This window comes from Maniola hyperantus, chromosome 26 (assembly GCF_902806685.2).
Source record: "Maniola hyperantus chromosome 26, iAphHyp1.2, whole genome shotgun sequence".
Lineage (NCBI taxonomy): Eukaryota > Metazoa > Arthropoda > Insecta > Lepidoptera > Nymphalidae > Maniola > Maniola hyperantus.
Window position 1 is genome coordinate 6,741,939 of NC_048561.1, and position 21,500 is coordinate 6,763,438.

The window sequence follows — 21,500 nt, forward strand, 5'->3', positions numbered from 1 at the left end:
GATGTAGATATTATTATCAATCACTGAAAAGACTCTCTGTGACTCATAAACAAGTATAACAATTCTATTAAAATGAGGACTTTTCTTACTTCCAGTTTCATCGACCTCCAATGCGTAAAAGACATGCGTTTGAACGGCAAACTCATAGAACCTCGCGACATTGCAGAGCTCTGTGCTTCCGCCAAACGACTCGGCTTAGAAACCTGCAGCCAACGACCACACGTCATATCACTAGTATACGGAAAGACGCTTAGCGATAATAGGATAGTCCATTTTGTTCTCCCACCATACTCTTTCAGGTAAGCCATACTGGGAATGTAGTTTGGATCTCCAAAAATAATGATTAGTGACAATGGTCAGCAATTCACACCCAAAACTTTTCAAGACACCTATTAAGGGCCAATTTCACGTCAGGCGATTAAAATAAGGTTACCAAAAGATGCGTTCGTGGTTCAGGAAACTTTTAATTGGTGATCAAATACACCTTAACTTTTGCAACCTGGTCCAAATATAACTTTAACGGATTTTATACTTTGACCTAGACTTTTGATTTGCTACTGACTTTCACACAATAATTAATCCTTTTCGTTATTTTCCAGGGTATGGTCAGTCGGTCTACATTCAGTCATCAAGTCACTCATAAGCCAGACCAAGTTGGCAGACAGGAGTCTGGCATGGCTTAAGAACAAATACACCGCCTTATACTACGAGGATGCCTGCTGTTGCGAACCTCTGGTCTCTGACGCGATACGGGTATGTTTAGAAGTTTAAGGCCCAAGACACGGGTCTGTCCGCGAAATTCAAATTTAATTTGGTTTTTCACAATATGTAAACGAATGAGTAAGCTATCCGTGCGAAGCCGGGGCAGGTCGCTAGTATTAATTAAGTATCATCATCATCATCAACCAATAGACGTCCACTGCTGGACATAGCTCTTGTAGGGACTTCCACACGCCACAGTCTTGCGCCGCCTGAATCCAGCGGCTCCCTGCGACTCGTCTGATGTCGTCCGTCCACCTAGTGGGGGGTCTTCCAAGACTGCGTCTTCCGGTGCGAGGTCGCCATTCCAGCACCTTGGGACCCTAACGTCTATCGGTTGTACGAACTATGTGCTCTGCCCATTGCCACTTCAGCTTCGCAACTCGTTGAGCTATGTCGGTTACTCTAGTTCTCCTACGGATCTCCTCATTTCCTCACTGATCACGTAGAGAAACTCCATGCATAGCTCTCTCCATCGCCCGTTGAATATGTATGTTCTTAAATCCCCAGGTGTTCGGAGGCCGGGAGTCAATATACGGCAGTTCCTCCCACTCCACGCCAGTCAAATACACAGACTCGCACAGCGACTCCATGAAGAGTACTGGCATGAAGTTCAAGAAGAACAAATCAACTTCTGAGCTGAAGAGTTCTCCAAGGAGTTTCAGCTCTCACGCCTCTGGGACGAGGAGTGACGATGATGCAGTCCAGGGATCTCCAAGACACAGGTATGAACTCATTATTAAGATGTTTAAAATCGTTCTTCTTCTTCTTCGCTCTGGGCTGGTTTCCGCACTTAAACGTTTCCGTCTGTTGTGCGTGCATTGCCCCTCCCCGCTGAAGTGTTTAAAATCGTTAACAAATTTCCTGAATCCGAAGAACTATCCCATCATCATTCATCATCATCATCATGATTAAACCATAGCCGGCTCACTACAGAGCAGCGGCTATGAAAAGAGAAGTAAGATAGTGGGACTCAAACCTGGATTCTTCGTCCAGGATTGAAGCCTGGACGAAGCTACAAGCTGTTTTAGAGAAGCTTGAAATTCTTCTGAATAAATCATATTTTATTCATTCGTTAAACGCTATTACTACTTACCTGCTAGAGTGACCAGATACTAGGGCAGGTAAAACACAAGTGTGTGCTCTTACTAGATAATAGTATGTCAGTACCCGTAGTACAAGATTTTACGTCTCACCAAACCAAACCAAATTCGAGAGTCGAAATACTTCCGCGTTACAGTAAAATGGACCTAAACAGCCTTGAATTGAAGTCAAATATTCAATGCCACTGATTTTAATTTCGCAATGTTTCCGCTTGGAGCGCTGGCTGTAGAAGTGTAGACAAACTTGAGCTTTAAAACAAGGCATTTAATATCCAGTTTACTGTAACGCGGAAGTATTTCGACTCTCGAATTTGGTTTGGTTTGGTGAGACGTAAAATCTTGTACTACGGGTACAGGTATTTACACGTAGAAAAACCTTTAACAAACCTTTTTGTTCCAGTTCATATTCTGCCGCGTCGAGTCAGCACGCCTCGTGCACGCAGCGGCACAGCAGTCTGACCACCAGCGCTCACAGCAGCTCGCCTAATCGCAGTAGGTAAGCTTCCATTTTGTAGGGTAGGTATAAAACAATTAAATCAGTACCCTTATTATAAATACGAAAGTGTGTTGGTTCGTTGGTTTATTGGTTTGTTGGTTTGTCCTTCGATCACGTCGCAACGGTGCAACGGACTGACGTGATTTTTTGCACGGGTATAGATAAAGACCTGGAGAGTGACATAGGCTACTTTTTATCCCGGAAAATCAAAGAGTTCCCACGGGATATTTGAAAAACCTTCCACCTGGACGAAGTCGCGGGCATCAGCTAGTAAAAAATATACAAAAATCAAGCTGGCCCAGTGCAGATTCACATACTTCACACACCTTTGATAACATAATGGAGAACATTCAGGCATGCAGGTTTCCGCACGACACCAAACCCCTATGTCACCCCCTTAGGGATTGAATTTCAAACATCCATACTTAGCGGATGTCTACGTCATAATCTACATGCCAAATTTCAGCCCGATCCGTCCAGCAGTTTGAGCTGTGCGTTGATAGATCAGTCAGTCAGTCAGTCACCTTTTCCTTTTAAGTATTTAAATTATTATTTCACAGTTTAAGAAGACTAGAGACCAGTGAGAGGTTCTGGGAGAACCTGAAGCACCTGCGGACGGGATCCGTGGGCTACGACACCCAGTTGGACTTCATGGACTTTGTTGCCTTATTCCGGAGCTTTAGGTAAATACACTGCTCGACTCTCCTCCATATGTTACCGACGATTGCTCTCATATTTCGGCCACATCATACGGCGGGGGGACGACAGCTCAGAAAAGCTCATAGTGACGGGCAACACTGAGGGCAAAAGAGCGAGAGGCCGCTCATCAACTAGGTGGTCCGACCAGCTAAAGGAGTCCAGCAGGTGTGGATTTTATCACATTGTGAAAATAGCCACCGACAGAAGCTGATGGAAACAGATAATCCATTCGTAGGCAGTTTGCCAGGACCACGATCTTCAGCAATGAAGGAAAGACCGGAGAGAGAGGTAAGTACATCTTCTTTGTCGTTACGCTTTGGACAGAGCGGTCGTGGTTGCCACAGCATTGGCACGCTTAACATTGCATCTCCATTCCTCTCTGATTACCATACCTTCCTTGTGCACTCATGCTCTGGTGCCCTCCTACCTATTGGGAAAAGACTAGAGACCAGTGAGAGGTTCTGGGAGAACTTGACGCACCTGCGGACGGGGTCCGTGGGCTACGACACTCAGTTAGACTTCATGAACTTTGTCGCCTTATTCCGGAGCTTTAGGTAAGTACAGGTACTTCTTCTTTGTCGTTACGCTTTGGACAGAGCGGTCGTGGTTGCCACTGCATTGGCACGCTTAACATTGCATCTCCATTCCTCTCTGATTACCATACCTTCCTTGTGCACTCATGCTCTGGTGCCCTCCTACCTATTGGGAAAAGTCTAGAGACCAGTGAGAGGTTCTGGGAGAACTTGACGCACCTGCGGACGGGGTCCGTGGGCTACGACACTCAGTTAGACTTCATGAACTTTGTCGCCTTATTCCGGAGCTTTAGGTAAGTACAGGTACTTCTTTTTTGTCGTTACGCTTTGGACAGAGCGGTCGTGGTTGCCACTGCATTGGCACGCTTAACATTGCATCTCCATTTCTCTCTGATGGCTACCTTCCTTGTGCACTCGTGTAAGGGGACGTCCATCGCAGTCCGCACTTGGTCTGCCCATCGCATGGGCGATGTAATACCTATATCATATTATATGCTCTGGTGTCGCCTAGAAGGGAAAGGACTAGAGACCATTAACCTACTTTTGATTATTGTGCAGCGATTACAAGTAATTTTGGCCGCATAAGAGTTTTGACTGTAGTACCACGGAGTTCAATTTTTGAGTCAATCATTTTTAGGGTCTCGTTTTGATACTAAAACCCTATCACTAAGTTTCCGCTGTACATCTATCCATTCGTCAGTCCGTCTGTCAGCGGGCTATATCTCGTGAACCGTAATAGGTAGAGAGTTGAAATTTTCACAGAAAGTGTGTTTCTATTGGCGCTATAACAACAAATAATAAGAATTTCAAAATGACCGCCATGAAAATTAAAAAAAAAAAAAGTGTTGTTTCTTGTACGATGCAATGGTGAGAGTCTGACTCGCATTTGACCGATTTTCGTTTCAGTCTAGTGATGAGATCGGAGCTGCGAGACGTGTTCGAGCAGCTAGCGGTTCCCAGGATGAAGAGCTCACTCCTCGGAGCCGAGATGAGCAGAAGTTCACCAGAACTGTTCAGAAGTAAAACCGGGTTTCGAACGGGTACGATTTTATTTATTTACCCATACAGTGCGATAAGGCTCTCTTGGCACTTGAATGACATTGACAGGGGCCCGCTGTTGGAGAACAAAGGCTTAGAATATTCAAACATTAACAAAGGGGACACTTGACGGCAACGTTTTGACGACCTCCCTGGCGCAGTGTTGAGCGCTGTGGTCTTAATAGTGGGAGGTCCCGGGTTCGATTCCTGGCAGGGGTTTGGAGTTTTATAATTTCTAAATTTCTGGTCTGGTCTGGTGGGAGGCTTCGGCCGTGGCTAGTTACCACCCTACCGGCAAAGCCGTGCCGCCAAGCGATTTAGCGTTCCGGTACGATGCCGTGTAGAAACCAAAGGGGTATGGGTTTAATAAAAACTGCCATACCCCTTCCAGGTTAGCCCGCTATCATCTTAGACTGCATCATCACTTACTACCAGGTGAGATTGCAGTCAAGGGCTAACTTGTATCTAAAAAAAAAAAAACGTTTGTTCCGATTTTTGTCACGCGCCAAGATAGCTTTGTCACAACTGCTTATTCATCGTCATGACCAATCGTCGGTCCACTACTGAGAACAGTTCTTTTCTCATACTGAGAAGGGTTTAGACCATAGTCCGCCAAGGCCAAGAGCACATTGGACAACTTCACAAACCTCTGAGAACATTCGTCATCGTGATCAACCCATCGCCGGCTCACTACAGAGCACGGGTCTCCTCTCAGAGTGAGAAGGGTTTTGGCCATAGTCTACCACGCTGGCCAAGTGCGGATTGGCAGATTTCACACACCTTTGAGAACATTATGGAGAACTCTCAGGCATGCAGGTTTCCTCACGATGTTTTCCTTCACCGTTAAAGCAAGTGATATTTTAATTACTTAAAAACGCACATAACTCCGAAAAGTTAGAGGTGCGTTCCCGGGATCGAACCCTCGACCTCCGATTGGAAGGCGGACGTCCTAACCACTAGGCTACCACAGCTTCTGAGAACATTATGACTACGAAAAAAATTAGAAATTTAAAAGCCTTTCTTTGTACAGTCAGCAACAAAGCTAGGTCTGCACCCGCCAGTACAAGCGGCTGTGGACTTGGACATGTGCAAATCTAGCTTATGCTGACCGTACGTATTTATTACTTGTGTTTTCAGGATTACTAACACGGAATGGTTCGTTAGACTTGGAGCCGCCAAGTGACAAAGCGAGCAGGAAAAAGGCTTTCGACATCCTCGCGGCGGCTGCCTTACCAGGTAACCTAACTCTGTTCTTCTTAAATCCTGCTGATCCGCAATTTTTGATATGTACCTATTTAAAACTAGATGTATTTTTATTTTGTCACATATTTTTGTTAATGTTGTGTTGACTTATAAATGGCGACTACATTTAGTAAGTTATATTTTCAGAATTAAGTTTTTTTTTTATGTATTAGTCTAAGTAGCCGATAGTTAACCTAATAAATAAAATAAAATAAAATAGATGATGCCCGCGACTTCGTCCGCGTGGGCTTAGATTTTTAAAAATCCCGTGGGAAAACTTTGATTTTTCGGGATAAAAAGTAGCCTATGTCCTTCCCCGGGATGAAATCTATCGCTGTACAAAATTTCGTCAAAATCGGTTGAACGGATGGGCCGTGAAAGGCTAGCAGACAGACAGACAGACGGACAGACAGACAGATAGACAGACACACTTTCGCATTTATAATATTAGTATGGAAGCATGGATTATCTGACCCGCCCTGGCTTCGCTCGGGTGGAATTTAGAAAATCAAGGTGGGGGTTGAATTTCCAAAAATCCTGACTTACATATTTCTCCATTTGTTACTGAAAACCTGAATACCAATTTTCATGTAAATAACTTGAAAAATTACGGACTTTCATACAAACTTTCATCCCCTATATTTAACCCCCTTGATAGTAGAACTTCAAAAATCATGACCCACTTAGGGGTGGAATTACAAAAAATCCTTTCTTAGTGGATACCTACTCTTTACAAAGAACACACCCTCAAAATTTCATGTATCAGCGGTTTAGGCTGTGCGTTGATATATAAGTCAGTCAGTCAGTCAGTCAGTCAGTTGGACTTTAAATTTTATATACTCGTATATAGATTTATTTTGCTGTAGGTATCTAAAGCGGATTTGTTAAACATTCGTATGTAGGTCGTGAGCGAAAATGCATCTTCTAGGCAAGCGCACTTTATCTTAGGCTGTAGATATCACTTGCCACCTCTGTTCTATCTTGCCAGGTCTGATTGCAGCCAAGCGCTAGAAATTCTAGTCTAGAAATTAAAAAAAAAGTTCAGGCACTACCTATAGCTTTTTAGGGTTCCGTACCTCAAAAGGAAAAACGAAACCGTTATAGGATCACTTTGTAGTCTGTCTGTCTGTCTGTCCGTCTGTCTGTCAAGAAACCTACAGGGTACTTCCCGTTGACCTAGAATCATGAAATTTGGCAGGTAGGTAGATCTTATAGCTAACATTTGGAAAAATATCTGAAAACCGTGAATTTAGGGTTAGATCACACAAAAAAAATTAAATTGTGGTCATGAACTAATAATTAGTATTTTCAACTTTCGAAGTGAGTGACTATATCAAGTGGGATATCATATGAAAGGTCTTCACGTGTACATTCTAAAACAGATTTTTATTTATTTTTATGCATCATAGTTTTTGAATTATCGTGCAAAATGTCGAAAAAATACGACTGTAGTACGGAACCCTCATTGCGCGAGCGTGACTCGCAGTTGGCCGGTTTTTTTTCAGGCGCGACTCCAGATCTAAGCGGGCGGGTACTTTCTCTACCTACCCTCGGGAAGTTCTGCGAGACGAGACAGTGCGAACCAAAGACTGAGCAACAATTAAAAGACATTATACAGGTAAGTAAGGGAACCTTAAAAAAGTCTGCCAATACGCACTTGGTCAGTGTGGTGGACTATGACCTAAACCCTTCTCATTCTGAGAGGAAATCTTGGTGAAGTCTGCCAATCCACACTTGGTCAGCGTGGTGGACTATGACCTAAACCCTTCTGATTCTGGAAAGATAGAGAAGAAAAAACTTTGCTAGAATGTGGTACAATTTGTAAATCTATGTTGTTCTAACACATTCAACCAATAACTTAGTGTGCAAATTATTATAGTTATCATCATCATCATGATCAACCCATCGCCGGCTCACTACAGAGCGCGGGTCTCCTCTCAGAGTGTGTAGGGTTTTGGCCATAGTCTACCTCGCTGGCCATGTGCGGATTGGTAGACTTCACACACCTTTGAGAACACTGTGGAGAACTCTCAGGCATGCAGGTTTCCTCCCGATGTTTTCATTCTATTTTAATTACTTAAAACGCACATAAGTCCAAAAAGTTGAGGTGCGTGCTCGGGATCGAACCCCCGACCTCCGATTAGAAGGCGGACGTCCTAACCACTAGGCTATCACAGCTTTTTTTTCATATCATATTTATCATAGTAAAATGTGAAAAATGTTATTCTCTATCGTTTTGTTCAGAGGCATGAACCAGACCCCACGTTGAGGAGTGAGAGTTGCCTCTCTTTCGAGGGCTTCGTGAGGTTCCTCACGGACAAAGACAACTACGCGTTCGTGCCTGAACAGAGGAGAGCCAACAACTTTGTCAGGTAAGTACTTTTATAAGTTGCGTCGATGTACCTGCGCAGAAATCTTATTTTTCAATGGCGCAAAAATATCTCAGATAAGTCACGAATGAACGAGACAGCAGGAGTCTCTGTCATTCTTGTTTAATGTCTTCCCGCGTCAAGCAATAATGGATTCTGAGCACAACTAAATTTTACAGTATTCGCATCCTCTTCTTACTAATGTAATATGAAAAGTACAGACAGAGTTTGACAGTTTTAAATTAAATTTAGAGCTGTCAAACTGCTTGACTTTAGCTGCCAGTCGTGAACCAATAGTTTAAATTGGTAGCGTGCATTAAAAAATTCATGTTCCGGCTGGGCCCATATTTAGTTTAGAGAAAAACAACAGAATTGGCGCCAATTGTCTACTTATATTTCATTGGTGTACACAGTACGCGACAGGTCGAGATGGCAATCGGGGTATGAGGCGTGGGCCTCGCACACCCTGTCGCGTACACTAAAGCCAATTAGCTTTGTACTTTAAGCTTGTTGCACAAATCTTAAGCCATCGGTTTTCCCAGCAAGCCCAGTCAAGAAGACGACATACCCAAGGAGCTGTCTCGGGAAATGTCGGGTCCTCTCAGTCAGTACTACATCGCGAGCAGTCACAACACCTACCTCACTGGCCACCAGCTAAAGGGCGAGTCCTCCGTCGAGCTGTATAGCCAGGTATGTATATACCTACCTAATTACAAGAGATACCAGATAGATCGATAGGAAAATAATAAAATTATGATACGAAAAAACTCTGTTAGCGCGATACATGTTTACGTAGCGCCATCTAGTATGTTCGTTGTAAGTTGCTTCGTCTAAGCGGTATCCGTAGATCCTTTGAGTGGTTCGTATAGTGCCATCTAGAGCTAGTATAGAGAGTGCCACATAGGCAAGGAGCTGTCTCGGAAAATGACGGGCCCCCTCAGCCAGTACTACATCGCGAGCAGTCACAACACCTAACTCACTGGCCACCAGCTTAAGGGCGAGTCCTCCGTCGAACCAGGTATATGTATAGGTACCTAAATTTTACCAGATTATATTTCAATCTATTCGATATCAATCGCAGCAATAGGAAAATCCTAAAATAACAAAATTATGATACGAAAAAACTCTGTTAGCGCGATACAGGTTTACGTAGTGACATCTAGTATGTTTGTTTTGAGTCAAAGCGATATCCGTAGATCCTTCGTGCTGTTCGTATATAGCGACCGCCACAGGGTTTAAAAATAAAAAACCTCAATACTTTAATTCACATTTATTCACTGAAACATACAAATCACACAATGTAGGAAACGAATCCCAAAATGCCTAATGGTACAACATATTCTCAATATCCCCCGTGGGGAAAATATTCCAAGAATGCCCCAATCATGGGGCAAACTGACAAATACTCTTACAGAAATACATATTTTATTATACTAAAATTTAGTTTAGTTTTTATGTAAAATATTGTTTGTTTTAATGCGTGTTACGTCTATACCAGAATCTTGCGCGGTAATCGTCGCTACACGTTAAGAAAGCTGGCGCCGTACCAGAGTGAACTATGTGTCTGAAACGAAAATAAACAAAATACATACCTTAGTGTACTTCTAGAACCTTTTGGCGTGCATAGTTGCGTTGAACAATATTTTAATTAATATTCTTACGTCTGATTATTATGTAATTACCCATAAGGACCCAAATTATCCAATTTATATTAGCACTTAGGAACCTTTTATATATATATTTTTAACGATACATTTTCAATCTTTAGTTTTGATAAGTGCTTTTTCAAAACAAAATAAAAAATAGGTACCTTAAAAAATAAGAATGCCCTAGAACCTTCCTGCTTGTACAGTTTTATTTTATTTTATTTATTAGGTTAATTTTCGGCTACTTACACTAATACATTAAAAAATACTTATTCATTATAACTTACTAAATGTAGTAAGTTAAGTATAGAGCGTTGTAACAATATTTTTAGCAAACGATGGCATTTTTTCCCTGATTACTGCATGCCCCATAATAACGCAAAGTGCCCCATCGCTATTATAAATTGACATCGGCTTTCAGGAACGCGTTTCCTATAGTTACAAGCGCTTTAAATATTATTTTATTTAAATAAGTATTTTTGGTAGATTACTCCCAATTACAACCCAAATTACATAATTACGACCCAAATTGCCCCATCAATATACTATATATATAGTAATTTTCAGATAATTAGTTGAATGCCCCAACAGTATAAATTGACACCACCCGCCACTCGGTTTAATCGTTAAAGAAAAACGAACTTCAATATAAAATAATATCATTTTTGCAAGATTACCTGACTGCCCCATTATGCCCCAAAGACATAAGCTGACATCGACTGGCACTGCGGGAATGCCACGTGCATAGAGACGTGGTAGCTTCGTCAGGGAACATTACGTAATCCTCCGTGTGGTTGAATATCGCTTGCGCGTGATTTTCTTGTCTACCTAGATAAACAAAAGTATTATTTAATAACTAAATCCATACTCATCCGTATAAATATTATAAATGCCGTATAAATAGTGTATGTATGTCTGTTACCTTTTTAGCACTCTTGACCAAAGGGGAATGCCGAGATTTGGCCCAAAAGTGCCCAGCATAATTCTTATTTTCAAATATTCAAATTTATATTCAATAAGCCATATCCAATCATTAAAAAAATTGTTTTACCAGTAGTTCCAGCTCCCGTGTATTGAATAAGACATCTACTGCTCGCCAGTTCCCAAAGTTTAATAGACGAATCCATTCCAGAAGTCAATAGATACTGCAAAAGATATATGGGGCAAATTGAGATTAAAATGCCTTGAAAAAATGTCATGGGGCAAATTAGGAAATCATTATAAAACCAACATAGTACGAAATTGCCGCGGCAAATTGCGGAATAGTTTATATTATGCAAAATTCAATTTGCTTAGTTAAATTAATTTTTGAAAAATATTATGTTTATACTTCTGTACTAAGACATTTTGTAAGTAACTTAGGTTAAGTTTTATGAAAATAAATTTATTTTTATTTTTGTTTGCTTTTTATTGTTTACACAAATAGGCTACTTGACAATTTTTTTAAGTTGGTCTTAAATGGTTAATATTTGTCCTATTATATCAAAAAAATTAACACTATATTTTTTGCGCCCTAAAAACCGTAAAACTTTAATTTAAAAAAATATTTTTCTTAGACAGATGAAAACACTGTCGGCCATGTTTGGAAAACACTGTCGGCCATGTTTGGCCGATAGATTATCTGTGCTCTGACGTCATGCATTTGTAAACAACAGTATAACCCTGTGGTTATACTGTTGTTTACAAATGCATGACGTCAGAGCACAGATAATCTATCGGCCAAACATGGCCGACAGTGTTTTCACCTGTCTAAGAAAAATATTTTTTTAAATTAAAGTTTTACGGTTTTTAGGGCGCAAAAAAATATAGTGTTAATTTTTTTGATATAATAGGACAAATATTAACCATTTAAGACCAACTTAAAAAAATTGTCAAGTAGCCTATTACTTCAATTCACACAAAAATCGCTTCAGTTGACCCTTTTTAACTGTTTTATAAAAATCCTCCCTTAATCGGGGTTTATGTTAAAGAAAAATCGTCATGTATAATCTTACCAGTGACTTAAGATATTAGTTGATATATCATTCAGTCAGTTTATCCTTTCATATATTGTATAGTTGGTAATAAGCACTTTTTACTACTATGTAGTCAAACAGAATCGTGAATTGTAATATATCGAAATAATTACTTTACCTTGCTATTTCGTGTAAATGCTACAGAACAAACTTCTGATCCGTCGTGAGCGTTTACGAAAGTGTTGAAACATCTATTGGAAACCGTGTCCCAAAGTTTGATCGAGCCGTCTGCGCTGCCGCTAGCGAAGTACTTGCCATTTGGTGAAAATCTAGGAAAAATGGAAATCTATTACTAAACACAATTGTATTAGCATGTAGCGTTCAATACGGTATTTGACAACTAGTCAAATCAGTAACTTTTGTATCAAACGTCAAAACGCGCACTTAGTATGCGATATTCTATGAAATACTGGAATGTTACGTCACATCATAATGACGTACTTTTTAGTTTAATTGATAATTTGAAATGGTTATTACACGTAAAACTAACAAAGGACGTGGATTTTATGTATTTTGGAAGATTCTCTATATTTAATAAATACTGAGAAATAATTTATTTTTGATGTAGTCAAATACACATTTAACGAATGAATAATGCCCAAGTGGCAAATAATTGTATTCGTATCTTCATTAGTGAGTCGCATCTCAGCTATGTGGTTAACATAATATAAAGAACACTGGAATTCACCATTTAGTGACTTGATTCGTGAGTTAAAATTTTTTTACAAAAAAAATAAAAACCGACTTCGATACACAAACACTAAAAATTTAAAAATAATTTAATTTATTACCGAATATATTATGTATACAAGAGTTAATATAGTTCCATAATAATACTTTTTGGTGCCGGTGCCAATTAGCTTTAGCTGCGCGAATCGTCTAGACTTCATATTTTTATGAGACTCCACAATGGCACCTCATTGGCACCGACCCCAAAAAATATTATTATGGAACTATATTAACTCTTGTATACATAATATATTCGGTAATAAATTAAATTATTTTTTAATTTTTAGTGTTTGTGTATCAAAGTCGGTTTTTATTTTTTTTGTAAAAAAAATTATTTTACAATTTTTAGTGGCCCCATGGAATTATGCTATGACTGGTAAAAAATCTACTAAGTTAACTAAGCTATTACACTGATCGCGAGCAATTTACTCTTATCCGTTGAGGAGTTCCAGTATCTATCTTCGAAGATGTTCATCAGATCTTCACCAAATTTAAATGGGACCAATTTTGAAGTATACCCTTTCAAACAAAAAAAGAATTTTCAAAATCGGTCCAGGCGTCTTCGAGTAATCGGGGAACATACATAAAGATTCCGACGAATTGAGAACCTCCTCCTTTTTTTGAAGTCGGTTAATTAAAATCACCATCCTGAGGTGAGGCTTCGCTAAGAAAATGGTACGCGAACCGAGGCTGAAAACTAGGAACATGCTAGAACTAAGAAATGATTTGTATAAAAGACGTGATTAAAAATGAACGTACTTGATAGAGTTGACCTGTTTCTTGTGGTGGTGCGACGGTATGGGACACACGAAGCACTGGCTGGTGGTGACGTCATACAGGCGGATAACCGGGTGCGTTGTGGACGCTATGATGTGATCGCCCAGTGGGTGGAATGCCACGCATAGCACTTGTTCCGCGTCCTACAGCGAAAATCATTATTTATTCTTCATTTTTAGGGTTCCGTACCTCAAAAAGAAAAACGGAACCCTTATAGGATCACTTTGTTGTCCGTCTGTCTGTCTGTCTTTCTGTCTATCAAGAAGCCTACAGGGTACTTCCCGTTGACCTAGAATCATGAAATTTGGCAGGTAGGTAGATCTTATAGCTGACATTTGGGGAAAAATCTGAAAACCGTGAATTTAGGGTTAGATCACACAAAAAAAAATTAAATTGTGGTCATGAACTAATAATTAGTATTTTCAACTTTCGAAGTGAGTGACTATATCAAGTGGGGTATCATATGAAAGGTCTTCTTCTGTGCATTCTAAAATAGATTTTTATTTATTTTTATGGATCATAGTTTTTGAATTATCGTGCAAAATGTCGAAAAAATACGACTGTAGTACGGAACCCTCATTGCGCGAGCCTGACTCGCACTTGACCGGTTTTTTTATTTTATATTTCGTATTCTTTATTTCTCAAAGGCAGCTACATTTCTATTTAGTTATTTACCGTAATAGATTTATACGCCTTCTTAGCAGATGCCTTAGTGATGTCGAATAGCTTGATGCAACAATCTCGAGACGCTGACACCAGAATCTGTTCCCGGGGATGGAAGTCTAGGGCTGTGATCTCATCAGTATGATCATATCTAAGAGAAATGAAAACAATGTTCAGAATTAAAGATTCAGCAATTTTTGTAATCAATCTTTTTTTCCATTAAAACTCTGTCTATATCGCCTAATTGTATACCGAAATTTTCTTATATGAAATCTTCGGCAGCTCTTTTTAAATTTTAAGTTTTCACTATCGACATCGTCAAAATGCCAAAAACATGAAGTTTTAAAATGCATTTCAGTATTTGTTATTGCGGATAAGTGAGTAAAAAAACGAAGATTTTAAATATTTAAGAAAAAGATAAATTCGTATATGTTGACTCTAAACACTCACAGAGTTCTAATAACAGGGTGTCCCTGTTGCTCCCTCCCTGGATCTACTTCTTCTGGTGCTGACTTGGCCAACATGCGCTCTACGTCCAAAATCTAACAAGTATTAAAAAATAAGTTAATTAGTTCCACTCAGATGTAATATGTTTATTATTATTGAAAAGAGAAGACAAACAAAGGAAAATAATTAATATTTCCTTCATTCATCGTTTTTATTTTATCGATAACATCTTATTTGTTTTTAGTCAGTGAATACAGTTAGTCAGTAAATTTATTGTCTTCTCGATGCTTGCTATTTAGATTTTTATTTTATATTTTTTAAACACACATAAAAATAAAAATAATTAGAGAACCTGTTTATTACTTTACTACAAATACATACCTTTATACTAGCATCAACACTGCCAGTAGCAACAAGTTGTCCGCACGAACTAAAAGCACCCGCACGACAAGACATCTTGTGTGACGTCACGTACGCAGTCTCGTACGTCGCCGGTTCAGGGGCAAGCGACGACGCGTCCATTTCGAACTCCAAATCTAATATTAAAATTTCGGCACTTTTAACAAAAGCATCCAGTACTCTAATTTTGATGAAGTAATTCCCAATTTGCCCCAAATACAAATTTGCTTGATTCCCATTTTACCCCAAACAAAAACTTACCAAAATATCTTGCTTTCCATTTTGCCTCAAATACAAACTTGGAAGAGTAGATTCACATTTTGATTCCAATACTAAGTTGCAAAAATTTTATAGACGACTGTACCCCATTTTAAGGTACATTTTACCCCAAGTACTTATAAGTCCCGCAAATTGCTATTGCACTGGAAATGTCTCATTAACATCGAAATGACGTCATTTCGAAATCAGCCGAAATAAAAATATACCATCAGCTCGAAACTAGTCTAGCGCTGACGTCACTATAATGGCGGCCACGCGCATTAGCAATTTGCGGGACTAATACTAGCAATATTCCGATTATACCCTAAGTAAATAAACCCGTAAAAATTGCAACAATTCCAAAACAAATACCAAGACCAAAACATACCAAAACCAGTAGTTCCAAGTAAATGCTCAGCCCCACTTGATGCAGCAAGCCTATCCTTCCTGTCAGGCTCATGTTGCAGACCCACCATCATCAGGTTAAGAAGCCTACAATATCAAATAGGCCATTTCATACTCCATACTTATACTACTAACTAGGATGGGTTCCTAACGAGTCACACCCAATTGTGGTGTGACTTGTTAGGAACCCATACATATAGGATACCTACTCTTTAAGAAGAACACACTCATGTCTCTAGGACCAGTGGTTTAGGCTGTGTGTTGATATATAAGTCAGTCAGTCAGTCAGTCAGTCAGTCAGTCAGTTAGGACTTTGAATTTTATATTTGTATGTGATTATGTAACAGACATAGTCAAATCAAATCAAATCAAATCATAAATATTGCCTTTAAGTTGCTGAGTGCTGACATAAATTATATAAGGAACACAGAAAAATATTAATAACTAGCTGATGCCCGCGACTTTGTCTGCGTGGAATTAGGTTTTTTAAAAATCCCATGGGAACTCTTTTATTTTCCGGGATAAAAAGTAGCCTATGTCACTCTGCAGGTCTTTATCTATACGCATGCAAAAAAATCACGTCAATCCGTTGCACCGTTGCGACGTGATTGAAGGACAAACCAACAAACCAACAAACAAACACACTTTCGCATTTATAATAAGGGTACTGATACAGATAAAGAACTTAATAATAACAATTAAGAAGACCTAGGTCTATGTCTAGGACTAGGACTAGGCCTGAATTGTTAGTCATTACCTGACTAGGCTTGCCTCATTTATTGGCACCGATTCTAAGCACAACCTAATTTTAGAGTATTCGCACCCCCTTCCCACCATTGTAATATGAAAAGGACAGAAGCAGTTTGACATTTCTAAATTTAATTTTTAGATGGTAAAACCCGTGATTTTAGCACGCACTCGTGAACCTACTGTTTAAATTTGTATTGTGCACTAAAATTTAGAGTCTTTAAAAGTGAAAGTCATGTTCCGTTCCTTTTTTAGCATTAGTAAAAAGAAAAGGATGCAGATACTCTAAATTTAGTTTAGAGAGAGACTAGAGAATCGGGGCCAATGTATAAAGTCATATACTAACTTCTCTACATGGATAGAGTATAAGTATTTGTTGAGTTACCTGTCGCTCGGTGGACAGGGTGGATCAGCGTGGACGGTTGCTGACAGCGTTGCAGCAATGGGTTGGAAGCCGTCATAGTACAGCTGGCTGTAACGTTACAAATTATCTGTGCTTACGATTCAGATTTACATTAATTATTGTAAACATCATCATCATAAGCAACCCATCATCAAAGTGTTTTATAGATTTTAGAGAGGGCATTTTGTTTGAGGTAGTTACTTGCAGCAAAAATACATAATAATTATCACTCTGTTCAGCATCGTTTATGTGTGGATCGTTACTACATCGATATATTATTATTTATTACCATTTATCACAATAGACATAACCTATACCTACTTATCAAACTTTTCTAACACGCAAAATTAACAAATTCTACGCAACTAGAACGGTTTTATACATTAATAATATATTAAAACGCTTAGAATACCTCACTTTTGTTTTGTTCCGAAATTTTCAACGTCTAAAATACGTAAACAGTCGAAAAATAAAATGCACTTTATACCTTATGATCATACGATAAAGCAACTCTCTGTTCTTCACCACATTCTTTGAATCGACTTCTCCAGTAGTTTCCTTCATTCTTTCTTCTATTAACGAAGAAATCTTGATTTTTACGAAAACCGGCAAACAAAATTTATTTGCGGTGTTTGTTTGAAAAATTCAACTAAACAACCACAGACTACAGGCGAATAACATAAAATTGACAACGTAATTGACAGTTTAATTGACGTTTTTCTATTGTCTATGATAACATGCGGGCTTGCTACAAGATTTTTTACGATTATTTAAATCGATTTCGTAGTTGCGTAGTGATACTGCAAAACTTACTGACGCTTGCTTTACTGGTAGACAGTTACACGGTTACATACAAATCAATACTTTCGATCATGCGCGGTACCTACATAGACGACCATTGATGCTTGTGGTACAGCGGCATTTTTGCCTTGCAAATTGGAACACACTCGGGGTTCGATTACCAAAATGGAATAGGTACAGTAGTTAGATACGGGGCAGAAAATAATTTACATCGACCTTTAGAATGAGATTTCATCATTGTAGAGCGTTGTTTCTGTCACTCATACCTATGTGACGTTATGTCAGTCTCAACGACAGAGACGATGTTCTACAAAACCGCTATCTCTTTCTAAAGGTTGATGTAGTTACCTACATTATTTTTTGCCATTACTGTAAATTCTTTAATATTGGCTTTCGTTTTTTACTCTTACAATTATTATTAAATATTATTTTTTAACAATATTTAGTACCTACCTAATAATTGTAAGAGTAGAATAATTTTTTAAGAGTTTTAGATTACTAGGGCTTATAGTGATTAGGTATTATCAGATGTTTGATAATAACCTGAATATACGGCTTAATGTGCTCTCCTAGACATGGAAGAAACGAAAAGACAAATTTTGGATCTCCAAAGTCAGTCATCCATCCTTGACTGACTTGATTAAACTTTGCTTAACAATCGAAATCGATTGATATGCATTGTCACAACTAGGCCCCATGTGCCTCCTAATGCCCCTTCCAGGCTAGCCCACTTCTATCTTAGACTGCATCATCACTTACCACCAGGTGAGATTGCACTCAAGGGCTAACTTGTATCCGAAACAAAATTGAACCTGTACTGTATCTATACTAATAAATAAAATTGACTGTCTGTAATTTCGAAATAACTACCTCATATTAAACTCATAATATGGTTATTTGAACTGTACCATAAATGAATCACACGTTTTAAAATGTTTTGTCTGTCTGTCTATCTGTCTGTTTGAACGGGCTAATTTTCGGAACGGCTGAACCTATTTCAACGGGACTTTCACAGACAAGTAGACAATTAACCAGGGAGTAACATAGGCTACTTTTACCGACTTTCAAAAACGGAGGAGTTGTATTTTTCTACCTATGTACGCCGAAATCTCCGAGATTACTGAACTGATTTGCGTAGTTTCTTTTTTAATTGATAGAAAAACTTCGCAATATTGTCTCATAAAAAAATTGGATTCCAACTCCTCACGCGGATGAAGTTGCGGGCATCAGCATCAGGGCATAATACTAATTATATTAATCTTGAACAATATAAAATGATGGTGTTATTATTTCCAGGTGTTGTTGACAGGCTGCCGGTGCGTGGAGCTGGACTGCTGGGACGGCGATGATGGCAACCCGGTCATCTACCATGGACACACGTTCACTACAAAAATACCCTTTCGAAGAGTTGTCGAGACCATTGCAAGGTTTGCCTCTTTTTATTGTCCACTAGCGACCCACCCCGCGTCGGGTAGCTTATAACAATTTTTGAGGGATCTCTAACTTTTTGAAAATAAAATATAGCCTATGTCACGCTAGAATAATGTAGCTTTCTAAATTGAACCTTAGCCCTCGAATTACCTGATGTATTAACTACTAGGCTATCTTTTTATTTTATCCTAAAAAGTAATTCATGCCAATAAAGAAACGAATTCAAACGAAGCGATGCCAATCCTTCTCTCTTACACTCTGATTTTTTTCTTGTGAGAGAATGCACTGCGTTCAAAAATAATGAACTTGTATTTTTTTAAACAATGCCTAACTAATGTATTTCTCAATTTATAGAAGTGCCTTTGTGACGTCACCGTACCCTTTGATTTTGAGCATTGAGAATCACTGCAGTTTGCCACAGCAACAAGTTATGGCCAGCACTTTTGAGGTCAGTAATTTCAAAATACGAATATACCTATACATCATAATATATCTATTGATTTGATATCCACTATTAAAACCTAATGAATAAAAAAGTAAGGACACCCGGTAGAAGCGAAGCTTCTTGCTAATCTTGTTTACAAGAATTTAATGCTTGACTATGCGTTCGCACAATATCATTCATCCGATTGAGTTGAAAATTTGTACAGTTGTTGTTCATACTTTTGTAAACATATTATGACATAGTACCATCAACGTACAATAGGTGGCATGCAATTCGTTCAACAAAGAGGCATTACTACGCATGCCGAGTACTATCTAGCAGTTTATAAACCCTACCAATGAAATTCGTATGTTCGTTTGTTTCACTTTTTACAAGTTAGTTCTCTCAAATGTCCGTAAAGTAGCTTCACTTCAAAAATTAATTATTCAAATAAAACGTATATTATGTATTTATGTCTTAAAATAGGTAATAATGTTAATTTTTGTATAATGTATAATTCTGATGTTCCTTATTTTTTGCACATGCTTTACTAGCTCTGTTTTCATCCAGGCAGTGTTCGGAGATCAACTGGTGACGTCATTTCTTTTCGAAGTTGATTACACGGATGAACCGCGGCTGCCCAGCCCAGAGCAGTTAAAATATAAGGTCAAAATAATTTATTTTTAATTAAACTTAAAATGTGGCTACAGTTTTTTCCGTTATGCTGCAGACTCACGTCGAAAATACGCACGAGATTTCCACTAAATTTAAATAAACCAAACCGAACGTAGGAACAACACGTGAGAATACCATAATATGGCCATGCTGTTCTTTTTTCTTGTTTCTCGTTCTTCACTTCTTCAGCTGTTCTCGAATACTCTTGTCATCATTTCCTTGATGTCATCGATTTTAAACGAACTTTTTTAATCGATTTTAAAATCGAGGAGATAGGCCGTACTTAAAAAAAGGCTCATATAGACGTTCCGAAATTATTAATTAAAGCGCGATATATACGCTACGGTTCTCATCTATTTTCTTGCGAGATGCCTGATGGTGCCAACTGGCTCACAAAATTTCTTTTTTCTTCCAGGTTTTAATAAAAAACAAAAAGATGTTGCCAGTTGAGTCGAGTCCAACGATAGGATTGACCGGAGCGAGCTCAGCGCAGGGATATGGCGGCGTGCTTGCAACGGCTTTTAGGTATTATAACTAAGCCTATAATCTTTATCATCGCTGGATATACGTCACTTGTAAGAACTTCCACACACTTTCCGCAGACTCCAACTAATGGGGCATCTTCCAACGCTGGGACGTGGGACCCTAACGTTTATCGGTTTTTCGAACTATGTGCCCTAGCCCCATTGCCGTTGCCACTTCAGCTTCGCAACCCACTGAGCTATGTCAGTCACTCTGGTTCACCTACGTAAGCAAGCATAGCATGATAGCCCTCTTTATTTATGAGGCTCATAGCGACCATGTCTATATAGTATATACGTCTATGTATACCACAGAATTCTACTGATGCAAATGATGAAATTGAATTCAATTGAATTGAATCGAGTTCAATTCAATAAATTCAATCAAATTGAAGTTCAAGTTCAATTTTTAAAAACCCGGATGGGATCGAAACTAGTCGGGCTAACGTCGACTAAACACGCGAGTAAAGCCGGGTGTGAGATATGAATAATGGAAATCACTCACGATAGTTTAAACGCTTAAATAAAACAGTTCAATTCAATAAGTTCAATTCAATTTTTCATTCACATCAGTCATATGCCTTCCCCCGTTCAGCATTTTTTTTTTGCGCAAAAGCGTCTTTACCTGCTATAGATAGCAGGTAGGGGTAGACCTACTGTAAATTCTTTTTTTAACCGACCGAAAAAGGAGGACGTTCTCAATTCATCGGAATCTTTTTTTATGTATGTTACCCGATTACTCGAAGACGCCTGGACCGATTTTGAAAATTCTTTTTTTGTTTGAAAACTTTCGATGTGGTCCCATATAAATTTGTCAATTCAACGGATTAGAGTACATTAGAGTACACAAGAGTACATTGCTCGCGATCAGTGTAATAGCTTAGTAAACAGTAGATTTTTAACCTAGCATAGCATATTTT

General features: G+C 38.9%; 2 protein-coding genes across 5 annotated transcripts in view; one reads left to right on the forward strand and one right to left on the reverse strand.

Moving 5' to 3' along the window:
• The window catches only part of LOC117994273 (1-phosphatidylinositol 4,5-bisphosphate phosphodiesterase epsilon-1-like), a 166,419-nt gene that overhangs the window by 122,987 nt on the left and 21,932 nt on the right, over positions 1-21,500 (forward strand). For all 4 annotated transcript variants that reach the window (XM_069507641.1, XM_069507642.1, XM_069507643.1 and 1 more), the window contains 14 exons: positions 96-299; positions 600-753; positions 1,270-1,484; positions 2,263-2,358; positions 2,919-3,041; positions 4,497-4,630; positions 5,766-5,864; positions 7,376-7,488; positions 8,115-8,242; positions 8,782-8,929; positions 18,826-18,956; positions 19,315-19,408; positions 19,955-20,050; positions 20,475-20,584. In XM_069507641.1, coding sequence (XP_069363742.1) covers positions 96-299; positions 600-753; positions 1,270-1,484; positions 2,263-2,358; positions 2,919-3,041; positions 4,497-4,630; positions 5,766-5,864; positions 7,376-7,488; positions 8,115-8,242; positions 8,782-8,929; positions 18,826-18,956; positions 19,315-19,408; positions 19,955-20,050; positions 20,475-20,584 — 1,845 coding nt within the window. The remainder of the gene's footprint in view (positions 1-95; positions 300-599; positions 754-1,269; positions 1,485-2,262; positions 2,359-2,918; positions 3,042-4,496; positions 4,631-5,765; positions 5,865-7,375; positions 7,489-8,114; positions 8,243-8,781; positions 8,930-18,825; positions 18,957-19,314; positions 19,409-19,954; positions 20,051-20,474; positions 20,585-21,500) is intronic.
• Positions 9,493-17,400, reverse strand: CstF50 (cleavage stimulation factor subunit 1 Cst50). The gene is made up of 11 exons (XM_034982431.2): positions 17,216-17,400; positions 16,711-16,797; positions 15,562-15,665; positions 14,898-15,052; positions 14,520-14,611; positions 14,082-14,220; positions 13,389-13,549; positions 12,019-12,169; positions 10,937-11,030; positions 10,563-10,713; positions 9,493-9,803 (listed from the first exon to the last, which is right to left on the reverse strand). Exons 1-11 carry the CDS (start codon positions 17,290-17,292, stop codon positions 9,713-9,715), a joined length of 1,302 nt encoding a protein of 433 aa, XP_034838322.1. The 5' UTR covers positions 17,293-17,400; the 3' UTR covers positions 9,493-9,712.